Source organism: Magnolia sinica, chromosome 7, assembly GCF_029962835.1.
Source record: "Magnolia sinica isolate HGM2019 chromosome 7, MsV1, whole genome shotgun sequence".
NCBI lineage: Eukaryota > Viridiplantae > Streptophyta > Magnoliopsida > Magnoliales > Magnoliaceae > Magnolia > Magnolia sinica.
This window is the reverse complement of record NC_080579.1, coordinates 32,967,839-32,990,210: the sequence shown is the minus strand read 5'-3', so window position 1 is coordinate 32,990,210 and position 22,372 is coordinate 32,967,839. Positions and strand designations below refer to the sequence as shown.

Genomic DNA, 22,372 nt, shown 5'->3' with positions numbered 1-22,372 from the left:
AACCCATATGTAGGGTGTATAGATAGAGTTCACTTCTCTTTTACCATTCTGATCAAGGTATTCCAAAACAGTTACATAATAGCCATTACGTAATGGTGTTTTTTACTTTTTTCAAAAAGTAATTAAAAAAATTAGTAACAGTTGATATGGGGCCGTAACAGTTTGTAATGGTAACCAGATGCAGTTTTTTTTTTTATATAAGAGATCTAGATGCAGGATTTTATAGAAGAATAAACCAAAATTTCATTGTGTTGATAGGGTGTATAAGATAGAGTTTACTTCTCTTTTACCATTCTGACCAAGGTATTCCAAAACAGATACGTAATAGCCATTACATGACAGTGTTTTTGACTTTTTTCAAAAAGAAAAAAAAAATAGTAACAGTTGATATGGGGGTCGTGACAGTTTGTAATGGTAATGGCGGTGGCCATTACGGCCACCATTACCATTATGTAAGACCTTGGTTGTCACGACGATCGGGATTCCTGTGAATCCGATTTCCAGGTTTGGGGCGTGACATTGGTTCTGACTCATAACTCTAGTATCTATAAAAAAAAAATAGTAACAGTTGATATGGGGGTCGTGACAGTTTGTAATGGTAATGGCGGTGGCCATTACGACCACCATTACCATTATGTAAGACCTTGGTTGTCACAGCGATCGGGATTCCTGTGAATCCAATTTCCATGTTTGGGGCGTGACATTGGTTCTGACTCATAACTCTAGTATCTATAATTTCCTACAAACCAATCTGTAAAGCAATAACATGCAGAAAAAGATTCCTTTAACTAAAATAGAAAAGTTGAAGTACGAAAACTGTGACCCATGTATCACAGTGGCCACATAGTTATCTTATCCATCCAAACCATTGGTCTCATAGGGCCTCACAGGTCAACCAGTGCACTCATGAAATGTCACTTGTTAACATGTCTGGCCCAGAGTTGTATTTATGCGTTGGATGGCTTGTGGGCCACATATCTTGATCGATGGTTGTATTTGGCGATCTGGCATCAATTCCGCAATTCTAGCTGTCAATGCACAACCGTGATAACCGATCCCAACAAGAACTGAAAGACAACTAATCATCCTCATTCCAGACAAGAAAGTGGTTGAACGACATATGGAGTCGAGCATCAGATCATGCACTAACATAAAGTATAGAAAAGGATTTAGAAGAAACGGGTAAAAAGGACATACCTTTGTATAGAATCTTGGCTCCCTATAGTGGGTTGGGTTGCTTTTTCGCTTACTATCTCCAGATTGATGAAAACAAGATTCTCTGAAGAAGATAAACCCACCAGGCTTCAACCACTTGATCATCCTTTTGGCCAGATTCTCAACCTACCCTCAATGAAAATAAATGAAGTTAACGCTTGACACTAAATAGTGAAAGATATAAATAATTAGCAAGATGATAACTAGCTTTTGGTCCAATGTCACAGGCATAACCACAACAACAACCAAAAAAAAAAAACAGATTTCTCTTTAGAATAATCCAATGTATGCAATGAGAAATACTAAATTAGAGGTTCTAAAGCTCTAAAATCTAGACACTTGACAATTGGTAGATCCAAGATGGAGTTAATCCCGTGATACTATTCCCTACAGATGCACGCAACCACGCGCAAACAACATGCATCGAGTAATCCCAGGGAGGGGTATTAAACTCGTATCTATGGGGAGCACACCTGCAAACAACAAGCATCGGGTAATCTCGAGGAGGGGAATCAAACTCGTGTCTATGGGGAGAACACCCACGACTCTTGTCGTTAGCCCAAACCCCGTGAGTATTTGGAGTGCAACTTTAACAAGAACAGTTGGAGGTCAAATTTTAATTTATAGTTGCATGAAGTGTGCAAAGAAGCAGCAACAAATCCAAATGTGGGAGAGGGGAATCACCTATTTCAAAGAATTTGCAAGTCTAAAAAGTTGAGAGGAGGGAGCACAAGCACAACCATTACCTTTTTTTAATATAATTGTTTCGGACTGTTACAGGGCCTATACGGGACTGTTACAAGCCCTTTTTTTGGGAACACTGACGTTACAAGCCGTTATAGGCCATTTTTTCTGTAACGGCCATTGCAGCCCCATAACGCGTAACAGTTACAACCATTATCGCTTTGTTACAGCCGTTACGTAACCGTTTTAGCATACTATGGATATATATATATATATATATATATATATGCTCCAGCTTGAGAGGAGGGTTCAGTCGACGAACCGTGGAGGATGATGATCACAAGTGTGGCCCACTTCACATGAGATTATGGTTTCTATTGTCTCATTTCATTATTCCTTTTGTTAGAGTTTAAGCATATAGGCTTTGGGTATAGACTAACTTAAGCATGGGGGTATTTTTTGTACTTTCACATATATTATAAAAGCCCTAATGTAATAAGAAGAGCGACCAAGGGCTTCACAACTTTCTAAGCCGTCTCTCTCTTCCCTTGATTCTTCTCATATTCTCTCAATCTCCTTCCCAATCTAACTCAAGGAATAGTTCAACAGGATAATTAGTTGGTATCACGATGAAAGCCTGCAATTCTCTCATTTTCATAATATTTTAGGTGAGCTGGGCATGCGTAATAGCTATGCTCCAACTTGAGAGGGAATGTAGAAAATGTGTATTTGTGTGTTACTCTATTTAAATACTCCTTTAGACTCTACCATGAACCATTTTTAAGGTCACTCTACCATGGATCTTAACAATATCATCATATGTGCATGCAAAATCCTAAACAAAGCAAAAGATACATTTAAAAGTTCAGATGAATGAGTTGTAGCTTGTTAGTTGAATGTTGGAGACTTGAAATCTTCAGATGAATGAGTTATAGCTTATTAGTTGAATAGTGGAGACTTGAAATCTTTGAATGAATGAGTTGTAGCTTATTAGTTGAATATTGGGGACTTGAAATCATATCAACAGCAATCACGAAGGCCTCGAGGAGAGGGGGAAGGTCGTAACAGCCACCACCATTACCATTATGATACGGGCCGTAATGGCTATTATAGCCATAATACCAATTATACATCAGAACAAAATGAAGAAAAACAAGACACCAACAAGACCGATTATTAGCCAGGACACGTAAGGACATCAAATCTTCATTCAAACACCTTTTCATACAAGAGGCTACAATAGCTATATTATTCAAATAAGAAGCTACAAGACTCTTAGCGAGGACTTACTCTGCCTAGCTAATGAGAGGATCTCCCTTTTTATAAATAGGGAAATTCGGATTTTAGGGCCTTTGAGTTCCGATACAGGGACCAGTGGATAAGGATCCAGATTTCATAACCTTTTTAATTCTCTATAGGACTCGACTGACAATACAATGACACGATAAGGACAAACTGTTATAGTGACACTATTAGCTATAGTGTTGCCAACAAAATAGTACTATACTACAATACCGGATTTCAACAGTAATCAATATTTAGGTACAGTAATCTTGCTTTAGTTTAGCGGGTTGTTGCACTGTGCGGCCCATGGGATTTTGTTCCTTGATGCCAGGATGCTCGATCAATCGTCAGACTCTGAAGGGAGAGGATTGCCATCAGAGTCTAGGTCGATTCCAATGCCAATCAATGGGGAATCTAGTTTGTCATTTACCTCAGCTTCACTTCTATGATGCTCTAGGAAGGTGACCAGCCTTTCAATGAATCGGGGATTCAGAGACTGTTGGTTGGCAAATGGATGTTCAGGAACTTCACTGGGAACATAAGCAAAAGGGACATTGTTGAGACACAACATGTTGCTTAGAAAGAGAGAAAAAAAAAACATGCCTTTTTTTGTTTTGATGATATCGGGCGAGATTGAAGGGCTACCATACTTGAATCTCTGATTGGGCTTCGGCAGGTGCATAGTTTCCGTTAGGAGTGAGGACAAAATCTCTAGAGATGTGAAAAGAAATCAACACATATCTACTATGCTGAGTTGTGAGGAGATTTTTCCCATTCATGCAGAGGGCAGAACCATTGCAACCACTTAGAGGTGTTCAATTGGGAATCCGAAAGAGGATGGTGTTCCGGTTGTATCTGGAAAAGGTATGCAGATAACCGGGGAGCATTGAAGATGATAGCCATAGCATGGGCTTTAAAAAGATAGTAAAGAACACACAAGGCTTCCTTGGGGAGATGGTATAGGCTTCTTAAAGATATGGGAGTGAGGAAAGAGTAGTCGGGGTGAGGGAAAGAGTAGTCGGGGTGAGGGATCCTATCAAAGACATGATTGTTCTTTGCAAAGATGAATTTCCAAGAACCTCTAGAAGTTGTGAGAGCTTTAGCGAGCAAACAAGAGATGACCAATGGAATCTATGACTTCTTGTGAAAGATGTGAAATGCGCTCAATGGGATAGAAGTGATGTTTGCATGCTCCTCCCTTAGTCACCAAAGGCAACTCCACTAATTAGCTGGGCTGACTCTTTGGGTGCCTTATCCTTGGCATCTTTCATGATGCATGAGGAAATAAAGGAGATGAAGGGGGCCATTTCAATATCCTCCATCCACACTACCGGGGAAGTTAATGGTATGGCAGATGATTTGACTAGGAAGGGATCTGGTCTCCAATGTCTTTTGAATGAGAACTCCCTATTTTGTAATTTCTTCTCTTTTTTAATAATTTTTTTAAAAAAAATGAAGGATAAAGATTAATTTTTATTGAAAAAGCTGAATGGCAACTGCCAAGACAGCAACAAATACAACGAGAAAAAGCATGGACTGCATTATAGGTTGGACCCAAAAAGAGGAAATTGATTTACATTGTCAGACCCTGCTACCCATTCTGTTACATCGCTCTTGATTTTCCATACAACCTCCTCCCAAGGACCTGCTTAGTTGCGAAAGCAGCGAGCATTATCTACCTTTCAGCAAAAACTAGAACGAATTTGGATAAATAGCCCATCGATCGTCAAAAGAGAAATGTTTACATACAACATTGTTTGTGAACTTACGAATACAACACTTACTTTCCCACCAACATATCACTTTCATAGAATATCTATGTCATGAAAGGTGGGACACATCGTGAAGATTAACTAGGGAGAAAACTAGGACAGTCCACTCATCAGAGAGCTACTACATTGAAATCAAAGGATAGCAAATGGCCCGACTCAATGTATGGGTGTAGCACACCTAAAGGGTTGATTGGTCCTATTTTCCCTGCAGGTGATCCTTTTGGTGATCCCACTTTTCGCAGGGGATGGATGTTCTACAAAAATGGCACGTCAGGAGAAAAGAAAATCATCGTATGTGAAAGTTCACATACAAAATTGTGCACAGACATTTATGTGTTCAAAATGGAATTTCAATGCTGACTTTGATATCTAAACACAAACGGTAACCATGGATGCACTCACAGGATTTGTATGAAAGTTCAAGCATATTAGTGTAGGTTAGCAATCACCTCACTGTCTGACAGATACATTAGCAGCCAGTTTGAGAATACAAAATCCATAGATTCAGGTGCTATTTGCAGGTCTGGAGATGTTACATCAGCGCACATAAAGCTGACATTCTTAAAATGTCCATTAACACTTTCATTCTGCAAGACCCCAACAAATAGCAAAGGTAAGTTTGAGATCAACAGATACACAAGAAAGATACTATCATGCTTGCATCCAAAGTAACTTTCATGGACCGAGAATGGAAATGTATACACACTTTCTTTATCACACTTTCAATGAAGTCCACAGCTAGAACCTGACCAGCCTCCTTAGCTAACTCAGTTGTGAAGCGACCAATACCGGCTCCAAGCTCCAATAGAGACTTTCCCTTAAAACTTGGAAGTAGAGATAGCACCTGCACAAAATACAGTGCTTGAAATTTGACATAGATGAAGTGGCATCTTACCGCCAAGTTCAGAAAGATATTTAGGACAATTCTATGTTTATATGAACGTGTCTCTGAATCTAATGGCATTTAGTGAGACACACTGCCAGAAATAGAAAAAGAATTGATTTGGCTCCACTTCCATTGTTTCTCAAGCTGAGGATCTATCTATTGTTTCCATCAGATAGACAAGAAGCAGCTTCAACAATCACAAATATCACCAATTGATAAGTTTCAAGGTCACAAAAAATAGCCTTGTGAAATACAGGAGAAACTCAAAGAAAGAAGAAAGGCATTGATGATGCCCTGCAGAGAGAGAGCATGCTAAAAGTATTAGCGTGTTGGTCACTAAGCCTTGTACATGTCAGTATTTCTTAACTGTTTGGAGTGAGTGAAACTCATACTTTCTTATTTAAATCAACCTTCCTGCAAAACATGATTAATCCAGGTTGAACTCCGTTTTTCTGCTAGGTATGCCAAACCTGAGACTTCACTGTTGCAACACAAAACCCTGTCCAAGAAGGTACTTGAACTCTATGAAAGTGAATGCAAAAGGCATTTACTTTGCATAGAGAGTCAAAAAATAGTGTAAGCACACCTCATCAAGAAGAAGAAGATCATATGTGTCCCTTCCCAAAACCCATGGCTCTCATTCAATCTCCTTATTTGGGGTGGAATTTGATATGTTTACCTAGGTGCCTTACACTGCTCTCTTGCATAAGCAGCATAACAGTTGTGGTTTAGTCCCGTAAAACTGTGAACCTAAAGTTACATGCTAATAGCAGCAATGTTTTCAGTATTGACGATGTCGGCCGATTTATCTCATAATATATCTTGTATACCACCTATGTGATACGAAACACACAGTGCTGATATATGCTGCCTGTTCAATCCAGTGAGCATTTTTTTATTTTCGATCATTTTTGTGTGTGTGTAAATCATGTTGAATCAGTGTCAAACAAGGTATTCCGTATCAGTAACGGTGGTCATCACCATCGTTACCGATATAGGTATCGGTCGTAACGGCCGATACAGGGGCATAACGATCGTTACGACCCCCATAACGGTTTTTTTTTTTTTTAATCCCAAAAAATTCTGAAAAAATATCTAAAAAATGTAGAATTATATAAATATTTCAAATCTGTATTCATTTTTTGTTTTGAACATGTTTATGGTAGCGTAACGGTCCACTCTTTGGTGAGAATGTTGTATTGGGTTTAGTAAATTTATGAACATGGTTATGTGTCTCTAATGTTTACACATCACAATCAAGCATTAGAATTATAAATCGGAGAAAAAAAAATGCATATATACCACTTTTTTGGGTTTTTTGAAAAAACCGACTCTCGGAGCTTCTATTCACCCAAATTCTTCGATTTACTAATTTAATCCTAAAAGTTATAGTACGAGTGATTGAAATTTGTTGTAAAATGGTGTAAGAAAGTTTTTAGGATGAGAAAAGTGGAACAAAGGGTAAAAAATGGATTAACATGGAAAAAAGAAGTGGTTGTTTTTCGACCGTTATGGGGTTAATGGTCATTATGCCCTGTAACGACTGTTACGGCCCCGGTAACGGCCGATATGGTCTCAAAAAACCAATTGTCCCGTTACACCCCTGTATTGCGTAATGATCACAGCCATTACCTATACGTATCGACCTTTACGGCCATATCGTAACGGGTACAAAACACCTTGGTGTCAAATGATTACAATCTATGATTCATCATGTTTTGCACGAAAAAATATGGATTTAGAACTTCGAATTCAAGATTTAAGGGAGATGGGCGAGTTGCAGAAAATTAGGAAAAATCAAATTTTCCTAATTTCTTGTTTCTTGCAAATTAGTTGCAATCTGCACTCAAACATGTATGTAACCTGATCTAGTAATTCTTGGTAATTTGGGGATTTTTCAGACAAAATTATTTTTTAATTAGATCAACGATGAGTATTTCTGGAGTGTTTGATGAAATCATCATCACATACACTCTAATTTTGAGACTTGAGAGAAGATGGGCCAATTTGTGGAAAATTAAGGAAAATTCAAAATTTCGCAAAATTTCAAAAGTTAGATAGGATGAGTACTAGCGTTTATGTTATAGTGTGTTTTCATTGGTATCATTCTACTATGACCGAGGCATAGTATTGTTGGTTTGTGGAGCAACAGTATTATGCTTGACCCCATCAAGATGAAGATGATGATTTGAGCCACCACGCAACTCTGGTGGCTTTGAGCCACAGCCACACATTATTCACAAGCATATTTCTAGTTTTATACTTCTTCATTTGCTTTTGAATGTATTGCTTGTATTTCCATACATGTCTTCTTACATTTATAAAATATATGAACAAACTTTGAATATACTTGCATCTGTTTAGTCAGATAGCGCATAAATTAGGGGCCCATATAAAGGAAACCTATTATGTGCACTTGTATTTTGTGATGTTTTGATTTCTAAGTGTGTATCAATGTCTTTTTTAATAACCCTGGATGTTTCATTGAAAAATTCAACCAATTTCACAATATATTTCCCGACAACAGTGATACATTACGTGATACGACCGATATATCCCACGCAATAACCAATATGTATTTGTATTCCAAGGGTGCGATACATTAAGCGATAACAATGTGGAAACAATTGAATGGAGGTGTTTCTGACATTATGGACTGACCACCGAGTCATCTTTGTATCAAATCTCTAATAGCATAAACTAAAATTATTGATATGATTGCTTAGCGCTGACAATTATTCATCAAATGAGATGTCTAATGACTTCCCATCCCTTGCGTTGAACTTTCTTGCTTTCATAGGAGAAACTGAGAGAAAAACAAACTAATAAAAAGAAGTCATAGGAGAAACTGAGAGAAAAGCAAACTAATAAAAAGAAGAAAGGAGAACAATAAGTTTCCTTTCAGATCATAAACTGCATCAGAGCAAATGTGTCCATGGGATACACACTTCTCAAAGTTGACCCCAAATACCAGCACCTCCCTCCAATAAAAGGTGGTTAATGGCCCTTCAAAAGGGGCAGCGGCACAAGTGTTCGATAAAATAAAACAAAAAGTGGTGCAAGTGTTTGATTGCTTCTCTTCTCATTTGTTAGAGAGATATTAAGTGTAGTATTTTGTAGCACAATGGCATCAAATGAAATGTCACAGGTGGTGACTTCTATCGTTTATAAATCAAATCTTACTTTTCCACGTACTGCAAAAGAAGTTGAGAGTCATGCCTCTTCTTGAGGAAGTGAAGGGTGTGAAAAGTGTTACCTTTCACAGCATTTCTACCCATAACAGCAATGCTGAAAAGCTGAAGCAACTGTGAAGCACTTTTTTTATACTTCTGTGCTTATCAAAAGCACTCTTCTCAAACTGCACCCTAAGGCTTCTGAAACTTTGTCCAGTGCATGCAAATAACAAATTTATCAAAAGCACTCTTCTCAAACTGCACCCTAAGGCTTCTGAAACTTTGTCCAGTGCATGCAAATAACAAATTTATCAAGAAAAGGGCCTCCGGCCTTCCGCATTCACTACAAGGAAATCAGAGCCAGTATGAAATCATTGCTGAGTTTCCTTTCTTCTTCATTCATTCATTTTATTTCTTTATTTCTTCTAAGCAGGTAAAGAAGTGCTCAAAATAACAAAACATTATAGATGAGTCAAGAGAGAGACAGGGAGATCATATTAACAAACTATGAAGATGCAAGAGACAAGGACCGTATACTAGAAACAACGAAACCGTCAGTGGCTATGGACTACATTTGTTCATTGATATACCTGAAGCATCAAGTTATAAATATGAGCGTAAAGCCATAAACAAACACCAATTGTAACAGTTAGATCGAGTTGAACCCTTTCTAAAGGCTCCTCGTCCTACCTGTAAAACTTCCAATCAAATAGCAAAAAAAGCAACATGATGGAATGAAACAATCACCAATGAAATTAAAAATAAAAGATAAAAATCATTTGGAACTTGGAAGGTAGCCATAAGCTACCAACAAATCTCACTATAAACCTACAATATGTTCAACTTGAATCTAGAACATGATAGCACGGGCAATAAACTAAAGAGTATTTCAAACAACCTAAAACAGAAAACAGAAAGGGAAAAAAAAAAGTTGGGACAGATAAACAGCCATGAAGAGCAGAAATCGTGGGAGGATAAAACGTCAGCAACAGCAGATTCCTCACGAGGCCAACTGTGATGTAAGTTGACTATGCTATATTTAAAGCATTAGCAATGCACAAGAAAATTGATGACATGGAGCAGAAAGCACATATTACCATCCATGACATCAACCTTTTTGTCTTTATGCATTGCTACCGTTTCCTTAGACTTGAAAGTGTCACTAATTCACCAGTATACTTTCACCAAAACTCATGTTACCATTGCAGATCCTTTTTCTTGGCAAACATGAACTTATCATGGCAAGTAAATCCGTTAGAAGATTGGTAAATATATCCACAACATTAATTCTGTAAGATCTTAACCACCACAGCACCTTGTACCATTTCTTGACCAAATCAAATAAAAGATGGGCACTGGGTCAGCTTAGTTGGCAAAACGCCATGGAGAAAAATAACGGTATTGGAAAAGTTCTTTGATTTTGTTTTGAATGGAAACTTAAACATTTATAAAAATCAAGTAGAAAGAAGGGGAGATATAAAGATGGAAAAGGAAGAAGGATGATGAGAAATCAGCCCATTTCCACACCAAAATCAGAGGAACCCTCCAACAAGCCCATAATTTAACCCTTCAAGTTCAAGCAGAACCTTCAATATTACAACCCTTAAGGTTCAAATTTGCTCAAGTTTCAATTCCCATATAAAAAGAAAAAAGAAAAGAACACGAGAAAAAGAAGAGGAACAAAAGAATTTATAATAATAAAAAAGGACAAGAAATGAGAATTGTCAAAAATCAGGACATGATAAGTTTGAGCTTGGCACGGTTTTGAGTAAAGGTATACATATACCTTTTTGCAGAAACTTCCATATTACAACCCTTAAGGTTCAAATTTGCACCAGTTTCAATTTCCATATAAAAAGAAAAAAGAAAAGAAAAGGAAGAGGAACAAAGAATTTTTATTTTTTTTATAAAAAAAAAGGTAAAGAAATGAGAATCGTCAAAAATCAAGACATGATAATTTTGAGCTTGGCACAGTTTTGAGTAAAGGTATACATATACCTTTTTGCATTGCATTGCATTGCACACACACTCACACACATAGAAAGAGGAATGCTCACTTGTGTACCTTCTTACGTGAGCACCTATGCGCACCTTTGCACACGTGTCATGGGCACAAAATCTGAACGGTCCACGTGATGCGGCACCCCTTGAAACCTCACACACCCAACTTTCAGCCCGATACAAAACGTTGGTGGGCCATGGCAAAAGGAAACAGTTTCCTCCCTTGATTTGCATTTCTCTTTGCTATGGCCCGCTATAGTTTGGATTAGGCTGAAATTGGGCCCATTGAGTTTCAGGGGGTGCCGCATCACGTGGGCCGTTCAGATTCTACACCCATGACACGTGTGCAAAGGTGCGCACGAGTGCTCACGTAAGAAGGTGCGTAGGTGAGCATTCCTCTCTCTCTCTCTCTCTCTCTCTCTCTCTCTCTCTCTCTCTCTCTCTCTCTCTCTCTCTCTCTCATATACATATATATATATATGGGAAATGGTAGTATGAGGTCGAGCTATGTGGGCCTCATCGTGATGTGCGTCAAACATCTACCCCATCAGTCAGATGCATCATTCCATGGCAGGCCACATGCTTAAAAATCAAGTCAATCCATGACTTGGGTGGGCCACACCACATACAACAGTTGAAAGGAGTTACCCTCCCATTAAAACATTCATAATCATTTATTGGGCCCACCGAGATGTGGTTCAAAAATCCAGCCCATCCATTGTGTGTGTCCCACTTAGATGAGAGGTCAGACCAAGTTTCAGCCGCATCCAAAACTCAGGTGGGCCCCACCAAGTGCTTTTATATGTTTTAGGCATGTCTTCAGATAGCTTTAGATGGTATGGCCCACCTGAGTTCCGTATACGACTGATTTTTGGGATATCCGATAACCTAGAGGAGACCCATCAAATGCACGGTGTTGACGTTCGACAGACATCACGGTGGGGCCCACACAGCTCGACCTCATGGGAAGTTCCCATGAGGTCAACCTCATAGTACCATTTCCCTACATACATACACAAATATATATATATATATATATAGCCCACCGGTCTCCTATGCACCAAACCGCAAATAAGCAATTTACGGTCTGGTCCACTGACCGCCACATGTTGGTCCCACCATGACGTGCACGTGAAATTTGCTCCATGCATCAGATACAACATCCCACATTAGCGCTAGGGCTTAAAAATAAGCCACATCTGTGATTCAGATGGGCCCCACTGTGACCTTCACAAAATAGACACATTTTAATCGCCGTTCACCAATCGTGTAGTGAGGTGTTCACCATCCTTTACCCCGGTGTGAAGACTCCGTGGAACCCACGATAATGTATGTGTTTTATCCATTTTGTCCATTTGTTTTGGCCAATTATTTTAGGGTAGGAGATCAAAATCGAAATATGTCCAAAGATCAATTCACCAGACCACAGGAAACAATGGAAATTGAACACTTACCGTCCAAAAATTTTTGGAACTCACAGAAGTTTTGGATCAAGCTCATATTTGTGTTTTCCATTCATACAGGTCTTTGTGACCTTATTAACAGGTTGGATGACAAATAAACATCATTGTGGGTTCTAAGAAGGATTCAATGGTGGACATCATTATCCTCAGTTTTTTTGTGGTGTGCTCCATCTAAGCCTTGGATATGCTTAAATTTTGGGATCACACGCTAAAATGAGCTGGAAAAACATATGGACAACGTGGATAAAACACACACATCAAGGTGGGCCTTTAGAATCTTCAACACAAAGGTAAAAGGGTGGTGAGCGCCTCACCAGGCAATCAACATCTATCACATCTACCTAAATGACTTTTACACAAGGGATGGTACAACTCGAGCGGGGCCACCATCATGCATTTAAAAAATCAACTCCAACCATTAGTTGAGTGCATTAATTTTATGCCCAGGGCTAAAAACCCAACCCCAACCATGGTTCAGGTGGACCACAAGATTGGAAACAGTGTAAGGCAACACTTACCCTCCATATTGTTTCTCTTATTATGGCCCACATGTATAACAGATGGGCCTGACTTTTGGGCTCCAAGCCTAAATTTTAGTTTGGAATCTAATGGTCTGGGTGGATGGCTAATAAACATTATGGATGGGCCTAGGAATTTTTAATGACCAGCGTTCAATCACTACTGTTTCCGGTGGTGTGGTCCACCTAAGATCTGGATCTAGTTTATTTTTGTGTAAATGCCCTAAAATGTGCTTGCAAAACGGATGGACGAAGTGGATACATAGCACATACATCAAGGTGGACCCGTAGTCACGGCCTAACTGTGTTAGGTGTTTTAACCATTGCAGACGTTTTCGGCTGGATGTTTTAAAAATGCAAGACTTTAATCTACATCGTAGCCACCTGAATGGCCCACCTGAATCAAAGATCGGGCTGATGTTTGCGCATTATAGTTAAAATAGGGTGAGTCACCTGGTGATTGGGGGGGGATTTCGCTTAAACATCAAGATGAAGCCCACTTTGGCCAGCCGCACCTTAAGACCGTAGATAAGTTCTGTGGACTGGTACAGGAGACGTGTGTGTGTGTGTGTGTGTGTGTGTGTGTGTGTGAATATGAGGACAAACTTTTATTTTTATAGGTCATCAAATTGTTCTCGAGAATTGAAGGTCGTTGAGCTCAAGCTCTAGAAGGCAAATTGCGATTCAGAACAGATCCAATGAGGCATTTATTGTTTGAGCTATTTGATATGCTGGCATCACATAGCCACTGTACACTTAGCATACATTAATACACACATCTCAATTAAAACTATCCAAATTTCAGCTCCACCTCAGATTGGTCATAAGCCAAAAATACACTAAATGAACAATCCTTATCAGCAGATTAGTAAACATCTAATCAATGGTTCATGAACAATCCTTTTTTTTTCTTTTGTCTTTTTCTCTTTTTGCTTTTGAAAAATGGTTCACATTGCCTGCATGAGCTCTCTCAGAAAGAAGCAAGAAGAAACAAGAGTGACCAAGAGAAGAAAAGCAGTGAGAATGAGAGAGTTGAAAGCAGAGGGAACAATCACACACGTGTTTGTGTGTAAACATGCAAGGGTAATCCACATGGTGACTGCCTCAGAGGGAAAGACAGTTGCTAACCACTCTTCCCTTCCTGCTCAACAAATATTGACCATCACACACACACACACACACACACACACACACACACACACACACACTTGTGCGTGTACACACACAAGAAAGGGTACAATCCACATAGTGACCACCTCTACCACCTTATCAAAAGGGCAATCATGTCAGTCTCTCCCTGTGTATATATAATATATATGCGCATGTGTGTGTGTGTCAACGGTCTCAAGTCCAACCAATTGGACAATAAGTTATGGTCCACCCAAAGAACTTCCAACCTTTCATGTTTGTGCGACCACTGTGAGTGGAAAAATCAGCAATATCTACTCCTCGAGTGGTACACACTTCTTTTTTGCCATTTTTCAATGGATAGAAATGTTTTTTTATGGTTTGGCCCAACTAATGACTAGACAGGGCTGATTTTTGCTTTAGATGATCCTCTTGGTGGGACCAACCTATTCAACGGATTGAATGCCACGTGCACTTAATAAGTTGGATGTTATCCACTGGTTGGACTGTACCATGTGGTCCAACCAGTTGGACTTAAGACCTCTACGTGTGTGTGTGTGTGTGTGTGTGTGTGTGTGAGTATGTATGTGTGTGTGTTGGGGGGCAAGGGGTGGGGTGGGCATACAAGAAAGGAAGGCGAGAAAAATGAGAGAAGAGGAGAGAAGAAAAGCAAAGTGAGAGAGTTGCTGAACACTCCTCTCTTTCCTTACCACTCAGCCCATCGCTGCAATCAAATCAAGAGTATTCTACGCACAATGACCGTCTCTACCATCGGATTTGAAGTGCAATCATGTTGTTCACTTTCATAATGGTTGAATCACAAATCATTGAATCATTTCACAACCTCAGCTTCTCTTTGTTGATTCATGCTGGTGTAATGGATCCATAGCCACACTCCAATCATAATTCTAACACTTTGACATTGAACCTCCAAAGCTTTAAGAAGCCAACATTGAATTGTTGTCCATGAACCAGTTATGGCTCATCATTTGTCCATGATGCGAATGGTTGTGTGATTGATGATTATGGACCACCCATCAGGTCCTGTAGCAGATTACTCATGGTAGAAAAATCACCTTGGACATGCAATCAAAGTTGTCGATTTGTGATACAAATAAATGGCAAAAAACAGAGTTGTCAATGGTCCAGATTTCAAAGGTAAAAGCACATCAATAGGATTCTACTTATAAAATCTGAGTGGCTTTTATAAAATCTGAGTGGCTTTTGTACATGATCAATCCATGGCAGGATCCACCTATTGACAGTCCTAGATTCATTGAACATTCAGCGGCTATTGTAGAGTTGCAATAACCACAACTAGGTCACCAAGCAAATAACTTGGAAGCTCTTCTTTACGACAGCCTTTCTTAACCTTTTCACATGTGACACTTCAAGCTCCACAAAAACATCATAAAAAGACATTTTTTGCTGATATTGCAAAAGGTGGGGTCCTTTATGCTTTTGAAGAAACAGTCACATCTTTTTCTTAAGAAAAAAGCACTATAAAATAATGTTTCAGGTAAAGATGGGTACTGCCACTATCATGGTTAAAAGACACGGTGAATTGGGACAAATCATAGTGTCGAGTCGAATTAGCCTGACTCTCCCAAGTTGGGGTTGAATCGTTGGTGTGGCTTTTGGTGTCGAACTGGATTGGGTACAACCAGGTCAGCAAGCCTAGAAGCCATGGCTACTATGCAGTGGTCTATTAACCACCCAGTCTGAATCAACGCGGACAAGTCGCATCCGACTTGATCTGAATCTTAAAACCAAGGCTACCATGCACTGGTCTACAGTAGGGGTTGCAACTCAGACGGGTAGGGTCAGGTTGAGGGTTAACCCAAGCCCAACCGACAAACCGACCCGACACAAGGTGCCCATCCAAAACACAACCCTAAGTCCTCTATACTCATCCCCACTCAACCCAACCCAAATACGTGTGATTATTCCCAACCGGGGCTGAATTTGCTCAACCCAAACCCACTCAAATTCAAATTGGATTGGCATTTTCCAACCAGAAAACCCAACCTGAGGACCCTGACAACCCAACCCAACCCGATCCAAACTCAGGTGAGGTCAACCTGAACCCAAGTTACAGCTCTAGTCTACAATGATAGTCTGTACCATTTTAAAAGTGAGGGTATGACAACACTACGCATTTGGCACAAAAATGTACGGAAGCTGAGGCCATCCAATCCAAATTGTGGATGCGGCAGGGTCTGAACATCACACCAACCAAGCAATCCTAGCCATTCCATTAGTGGCCATCAAATGAATAGTTAAAACCTAAATTAAGAAGTGGGCAAAATACATTGTAAAGATCATCCAATTAAACTAATTTTCAGGCTATGCCATTCCACAATGAGAATCATGATTTCAGACAGTCCAGATTGTCATACGAAACAACCAAAAACAAAAGGCCCTTTTTAATAGACGCCTAAAAATGAATCGATCTCATTTTAGTTAATAGTAATTACATAGTAAAGGTCTTGATTTCTACCACATAATCACTGTTAACATGAAATCATTATGCATTTGAGATCGAGACCACTAATAAGTAATTACTGTTAACTAAAATGCGATCGTCTGCCAAACAGGGCCGAAGTAAACAAGAAAATGTAAAGAAAGAGAGAAAAATGCAGATTGGACGGAAGGTGGATAAGATACCTCGGGCCGCTCTTCTTTGTCGAGATCGGCGGCACGAGAATCGAGCATCATGGCTTCGACAGTCAAGTCGACGGAATGCTCGAGCCAGTAGTTCTTCTGGACCGTCCGTTCTTCTTCCCCTGAAGAAGAAGGAATGCAGATGAGGAGGGATCGGGAAATGGAAAGCAGACTGAAAGTGGGTTGGATATCTTACCCTGACGAGCCATGGATGGAGTTGATGTGAGTGGAAAATGAGAGGAGAGTGGGGTGTTCTATCAAAAGAGAGGGGTTGAAAATCTGAAAGAAGGGGATTTTTTATCCTGCTAAATGCCTTGAATGGCAATGCGGGATCTAGAAAAGCTCCTGGATCTGCGGTTATGAGCTCTTCCCTTCTGTTGCATTCCTCTCTCTTGGTAGACGGGAGGGTTTTTGCCTTTGGATCTGGAGCCAAGAGAGTCTCGAGACCCAAATATAAACTCCACGTGACAGAGAGTCGGTTGCCAGAGACCGGAAAAGAAGGGGAAGGGATTGAATCCTCTTCGGCAGCTAAAACTTCTAACTACGTGGGCCCCCAGTCTTGCGTGACAGTAAAATACACCCTGTCATTATGTTTTATCCTCCACATTAGGCCCTGTGACTGAAAAACGTTTAGACCCCAACTCAAGATAGCGACGCTCCATGGGACAGTGGAATGGGTTGCGCACTATACGTGGCCCACCATGGTGTATAGATTTCATCAAACCCGTTAATTAAGCCTGCTACAATAATCCAGCGTGCTACACCATGTGGACTTAGCATTTTTTTAGAGCAATTTTATACATTGTTCTTGTTAGTGTGTGGCCATCTTTAATTGGGATTACCTTCTGTATTTGTGGTCCAAATACTGGTTATCACATGATGGACGGACCAAAACAGGTGGTGTGGAACTTAAGGTCTGGAGGAGACCCAATCTTTGTGGGATCCACCATGTTTCATTCGTAAATCTACTCCATACATCCGGTGAAAACTCTTATTTTATTTTATCAGTACAAATAAACTATCAGATCCATTAAAAATAAAAATAAAAATCTCATAAGCAACACCAATGGTGCCAGTGTAAAACTACTCATGAACCCTCTAATTTCACAAGTTCTAGGCCACGTAATGTTTATATCAGCCCAACTTTTTTTTTTAACTCCATCCTTGTGGGTTATACCTGATTAACAGCTCTGATGAAATATACAGGAGCCGATTGGTTTCATGGGATTCATAGAGATGTCCATGGCAAATCCACTCAGTCCATCTGTTTTGAAAGACCAGGTTAGGAAAGTATTCTAAAAATCAGGTAGATCCATGTGAGCTATACCGCACGAAACAATGGGGATTAAACGCTTGGCAGTGACAAAAGTTTTGTATCAGTATGACTTTTTTCTTACATTTTATTTAAGTGGTAATATTCTATGAATGGTTTGGATGACTAGTAAATATCATGGTGAACTCCAAAAAGGTTTCAACCGTGGACATTATTGTTCCCACTGTTTTGTCGGTGTACTCTACCTGATTTTTGGATCTTCCTGATTTTTTAAATAACGTCCTACTATGGTCTTTCTAAGAAGATGAACGAAGTAATTTGTCGTGGGCATCTCTATAGGCCCCACACAACCCCAGGCACAGAGATATCTAAAACTGGCAATCCGCTTAGGAGGATACACTGGTGGCGTGTTTTACCGGCTGGGTAAAGGGGGACTGGATGGCCGTTACCCCAGTTCAGAGATATTCATGTGCTCTGCTAAAAGGAATGCCGATCCTCTGCTAGCCACGAACCGAAAATTCATTTCCATCCCACAGCTACATTTAATCCAAAGTGCTGGCAACGTGAGTAATGGAACTAATCACCGTGTAGAAAAACAAAAATTTTCTACAAATGATGCTGATTTTGCTTAAAGAAGTTGGGTGGAGCTTACAGAGATGCCCATGATAAATCCACTTCATCCATCAGTTTTTTAAGACCACAATGAGGTAGAAATCTAAAAATTCGTCGAATCTGCTACTCATTTGAGCCATACACATGACAACGGAATTGAACGCTCGTTGGAAACTTTGCAAGGGCTATAGAATTTTGTATCAAGATTATATTTGTTCCTACAAATTATTTGGGTGGTAATAACCTTATGAAAGGTTTGGATGGCATATAAACATCATGGTCAACTCCAAGAAGGTTTCAATGATGTATATTTCTATTTCCATTATTTCATTTGGTGTGGCCCACCTAAGTTTTGGATCTACTAATTTTTAGATTCGTATACTATTGTGGTATTACAAAACTAATGGACACAGTGGATTTGTCATATGAATCTTTATGAGGCCCACAGCTTTTGCCAGTAAAGGCATAGGAGTATTGTGTTGCATGAGATTCGTGGGCAAAAGTGTTGAGGGATTTTTTGTCCAAATTGTCTAATATTGTGACGTGGTCGCGGCAAAAGCCCATACGAATCAAACTTATAAATTTGCAGCTCTAAATTCACTTTTTTATATTTTTTTAAGGATGAAAATGGTCATAAGTCATAATTGTGCCTTGTATGATGGGATCTCATTTTAGAAAGAGAAATGTCATATTAAAAAGGACGTGGGCCCCACTTAAAATTGTTATTTGGCCCACCTCTTAATTGATCTAATCCATTCATTTTAATCGGACAGTTGTGAACCGAAAGAAGGGTTTTTCTAGTTCTATGTTTGAAATTATATGACCCACAATTACACTAATGTCATGCATTAATTCTGAACTATTTTCTCTTGTATGGTCCATCTATGATTAGTTTTTGCCATTAAACTTGGGCTGACGATATGAAATTAAAACCCCTACATATGGACGGGATGGATTTACTTGAAGACAACTCAGCGGGCCTCACACAAGATATGGATAGGTTCAAAACATAGAGCCCTACCGCACAATGGCCATTTGATCATTTACTTCTTCCATCCTTAATTTTTTTATGGGAAGGAAGGATAGTATTTTTGACTCCATTCCCTCATTCTTCCTTCTTCCTTCCTTAGTTTCTTTTATAGATGTTAATTAGTTTCCTTTTTAGTTGTTTTTTTTTTAATATGAATGGTGAGAGTTTATAAAAAGTAATAGGGTGTAGAAAAATACTATAATAGATGAGTTTTTATAATGAAATGATGTTGTAATAAATGAATTTTGAAATAGAAAAATGTTATAATGCATGAATTTTATAATGAAATAATGTTGTAATTAATGAATATGATGAACGATGGAAACGATGAATGTTGTAAAGGGTGACCGTAATGTATAACTATTGTAATTGATGATTTTTTGTAATGAAAGAATGTTGAGATGGAAGTATGTTGTAATTGATGAATGTTGTATAGTGGATCATTGGTATTTATTTTGGATCGCCCATATTCATCGTGTATCGCTTATATTTTCACTACGGATCGCCAATATTCAATGTAAATCATTGACATTCACTGTGGACTGCTGATGTTAAGAGTGGACCGTTGATATTCACTATAGATCACTAATATTTTCATTGTGGATCACAAATATTCACTATGAGCTATCAATATAATAAAAATGGTCATAACTCTCCGTTACATGTCCAATTTGGATAATTTTATACTCGTTGGAGGGATAATTTAAAAAAATATCAAATGAATTTAGAATCATTTTATTTGTACATATTTAATTATCCAAAATTAATCCCAATGTTCATTAAGATCACTATCGATCATTGATATTTATTACTATCGATCTGATGAAAACAATTATAACTCCCTCATTACATGTCTGATTTAGGTAATATTATACTTGTTGGAAAGGTAAATTGATGAAATTTTAAATGAACTTAAAATCATATTATTTAGATACCATTATACTAGCTAAAAGTGAGCCTAAAAGTGGGCTTCATTTAATATCAATGATCCATAGTGAATAATGAACTTTAGGCCTATTTTTAGGAAATCAAATGGTGTCTAAATGAGATGATTCTAAATTCATTTGAAATTTCATCAAATTATATTTCTAAAAAGTATATGTAAGCCACGTATCCTAGACCGTACCGTTCCGTGGACTTCCGCGGTCTTTCCGGTCAAATTTCGGCAACCTTCGACCCTTAACCGGTATTTGCACGCGACCCTGATTCAACGCCATCAACCCGAGACTTGTACCCTAGCGACCGCACCGTCGCCGCGGTTCCGATGCCGTGTCTCGCGCGCTGATCCGATACTCTGGTCAGGAGATGTGGGCTAGCGTTTGGTGCGAGGAAAACGCCGCGTGAGCGAATTACAAGAGAATCTCTACAAGATGTCACCTCAATCAATCAATCAATCCATCCCATCATGTCAAGTACACATCACCTCTAACCCTTCCCCAAGCAACCTCCAAAGTCAAAAGTTTCTTACACAAGCCATACTTTTCTTACACAAATTACCTCAAAAGTCAAAAAAGGGCTCTTACACCCATCACTCACCACATCAACACATCCATCACCCATCTCTCTCTCTTTACAACCCTCACTCTCTCACTTTTTCAAACTCATTTCCAAGCAACCAAAATACCATACATCCAAGCCTTCCAAGCCCTCCAAGAGAGCCACAAGTGTGGCCCACTTTCCTACCCTCTCATCTCCCATCTCAACCATCCAAACTCCATCTCCTCCGTTGAGATCGAAGCTAAGGAGTAAAGGAAGCCAAGGGAGTAAGAAGATCGAACGGTGGGTGCTTCTATAGGCTAGTTTTTCTTGTTTTCATGATGGGCCAAGTGAGGCATACCGATCGATAATATGGACCTCACTTTGAACCCTAGGTGTGGCCGATGGCCCACCTTGATCCACATGAGCATTCTATGATGGGGCCATTCTCCATGAATCTCATCATGATGTTTATTTCTTTTTTTTGCATGGCTAGAGGTCATCTAGACCTTCCATTTTTGTGGAGAAGGGATCTCCACCGTTGATCTTTGATTTGTTGGGCCCACGTGTTAAGGGACCCACTTAATGTATGATTTAGTGCAAGGGAGGGCTCATAGTGGCGGAGCCCTCCATCACGCATGTCCCACTCTCTCTTTCTCTCTCTCTCTCTCTCCCTTTCTTTTTCATTTCTTTTCATGTGATGATGTGGCCGTGTGGCTCACCCGGATGGACCCCGCCATAAGGCATGTGTTTGATCCAAGTGATCCATAGGTGGGCGCCCACTTATATGTGTTGTATCCGCACCATCTGTGCATTGGTGGCCCACCTGAGCAAGGCCCACCTTGAATGCGTGTGTTATGGCCAAGTTGTCCAGCGTCTAGAGACGCTGGACGTGAAGTGAACCAAATATAAGCCTGATTCAACAAGCTTTTGAGTGGACCACGAGTGTAGGCCTCACCTCGATGAATAGTTCTAATCCAAGCCGTCTATTCCATTCTCCAGATTATTTTAGGCGTTGAGCCAAAAAATGGGGCCAATCTGACTTTCAGGCGAGCCATAGCATAGTAAACAGCGTATTTATCGTTGAAACACCCTCCAATATTTCTATACACTGAAATATGCTCAATATTGGGCTTGTTTTGCTTGTCTTGAGCCATGGAGGGCCATTGGACGAAGTGGATTCTTAAAATGTG

At 39.5% G+C, this 22,372-nt stretch overlaps 1 protein-coding gene across 4 annotated transcripts in view; it reads right to left on the bottom strand.

Annotated features, from left to right (window-relative positions):
• Positions 1-22,372, bottom strand: part of LOC131251279 (phosphomethylethanolamine N-methyltransferase-like) — a 74,103-nt gene that overhangs the window by 20,442 nt on the left and 31,289 nt on the right. For 3 of the 4 annotated variants that reach the window (XM_058251904.1, XM_058251903.1, XM_058251906.1), the window contains exons 2-5: positions 16,792-16,910; positions 5,662-5,799; positions 5,405-5,542; positions 1,198-1,341 (exon numbers count right to left, since the gene is read on the bottom strand). In XM_058251904.1, coding sequence (XP_058107887.1) covers positions 1,198-1,341; positions 5,405-5,542; positions 5,662-5,799; positions 16,792-16,910 — 539 coding nt within the window. Of the gene's footprint in view, positions 1-1,197; positions 1,342-5,404; positions 5,543-5,661; positions 5,800-16,791; positions 16,911-16,984; positions 17,268-22,372 lie in introns of those variants that run through there. The other variant, XM_058251905.1, reaches the window with a different exon arrangement.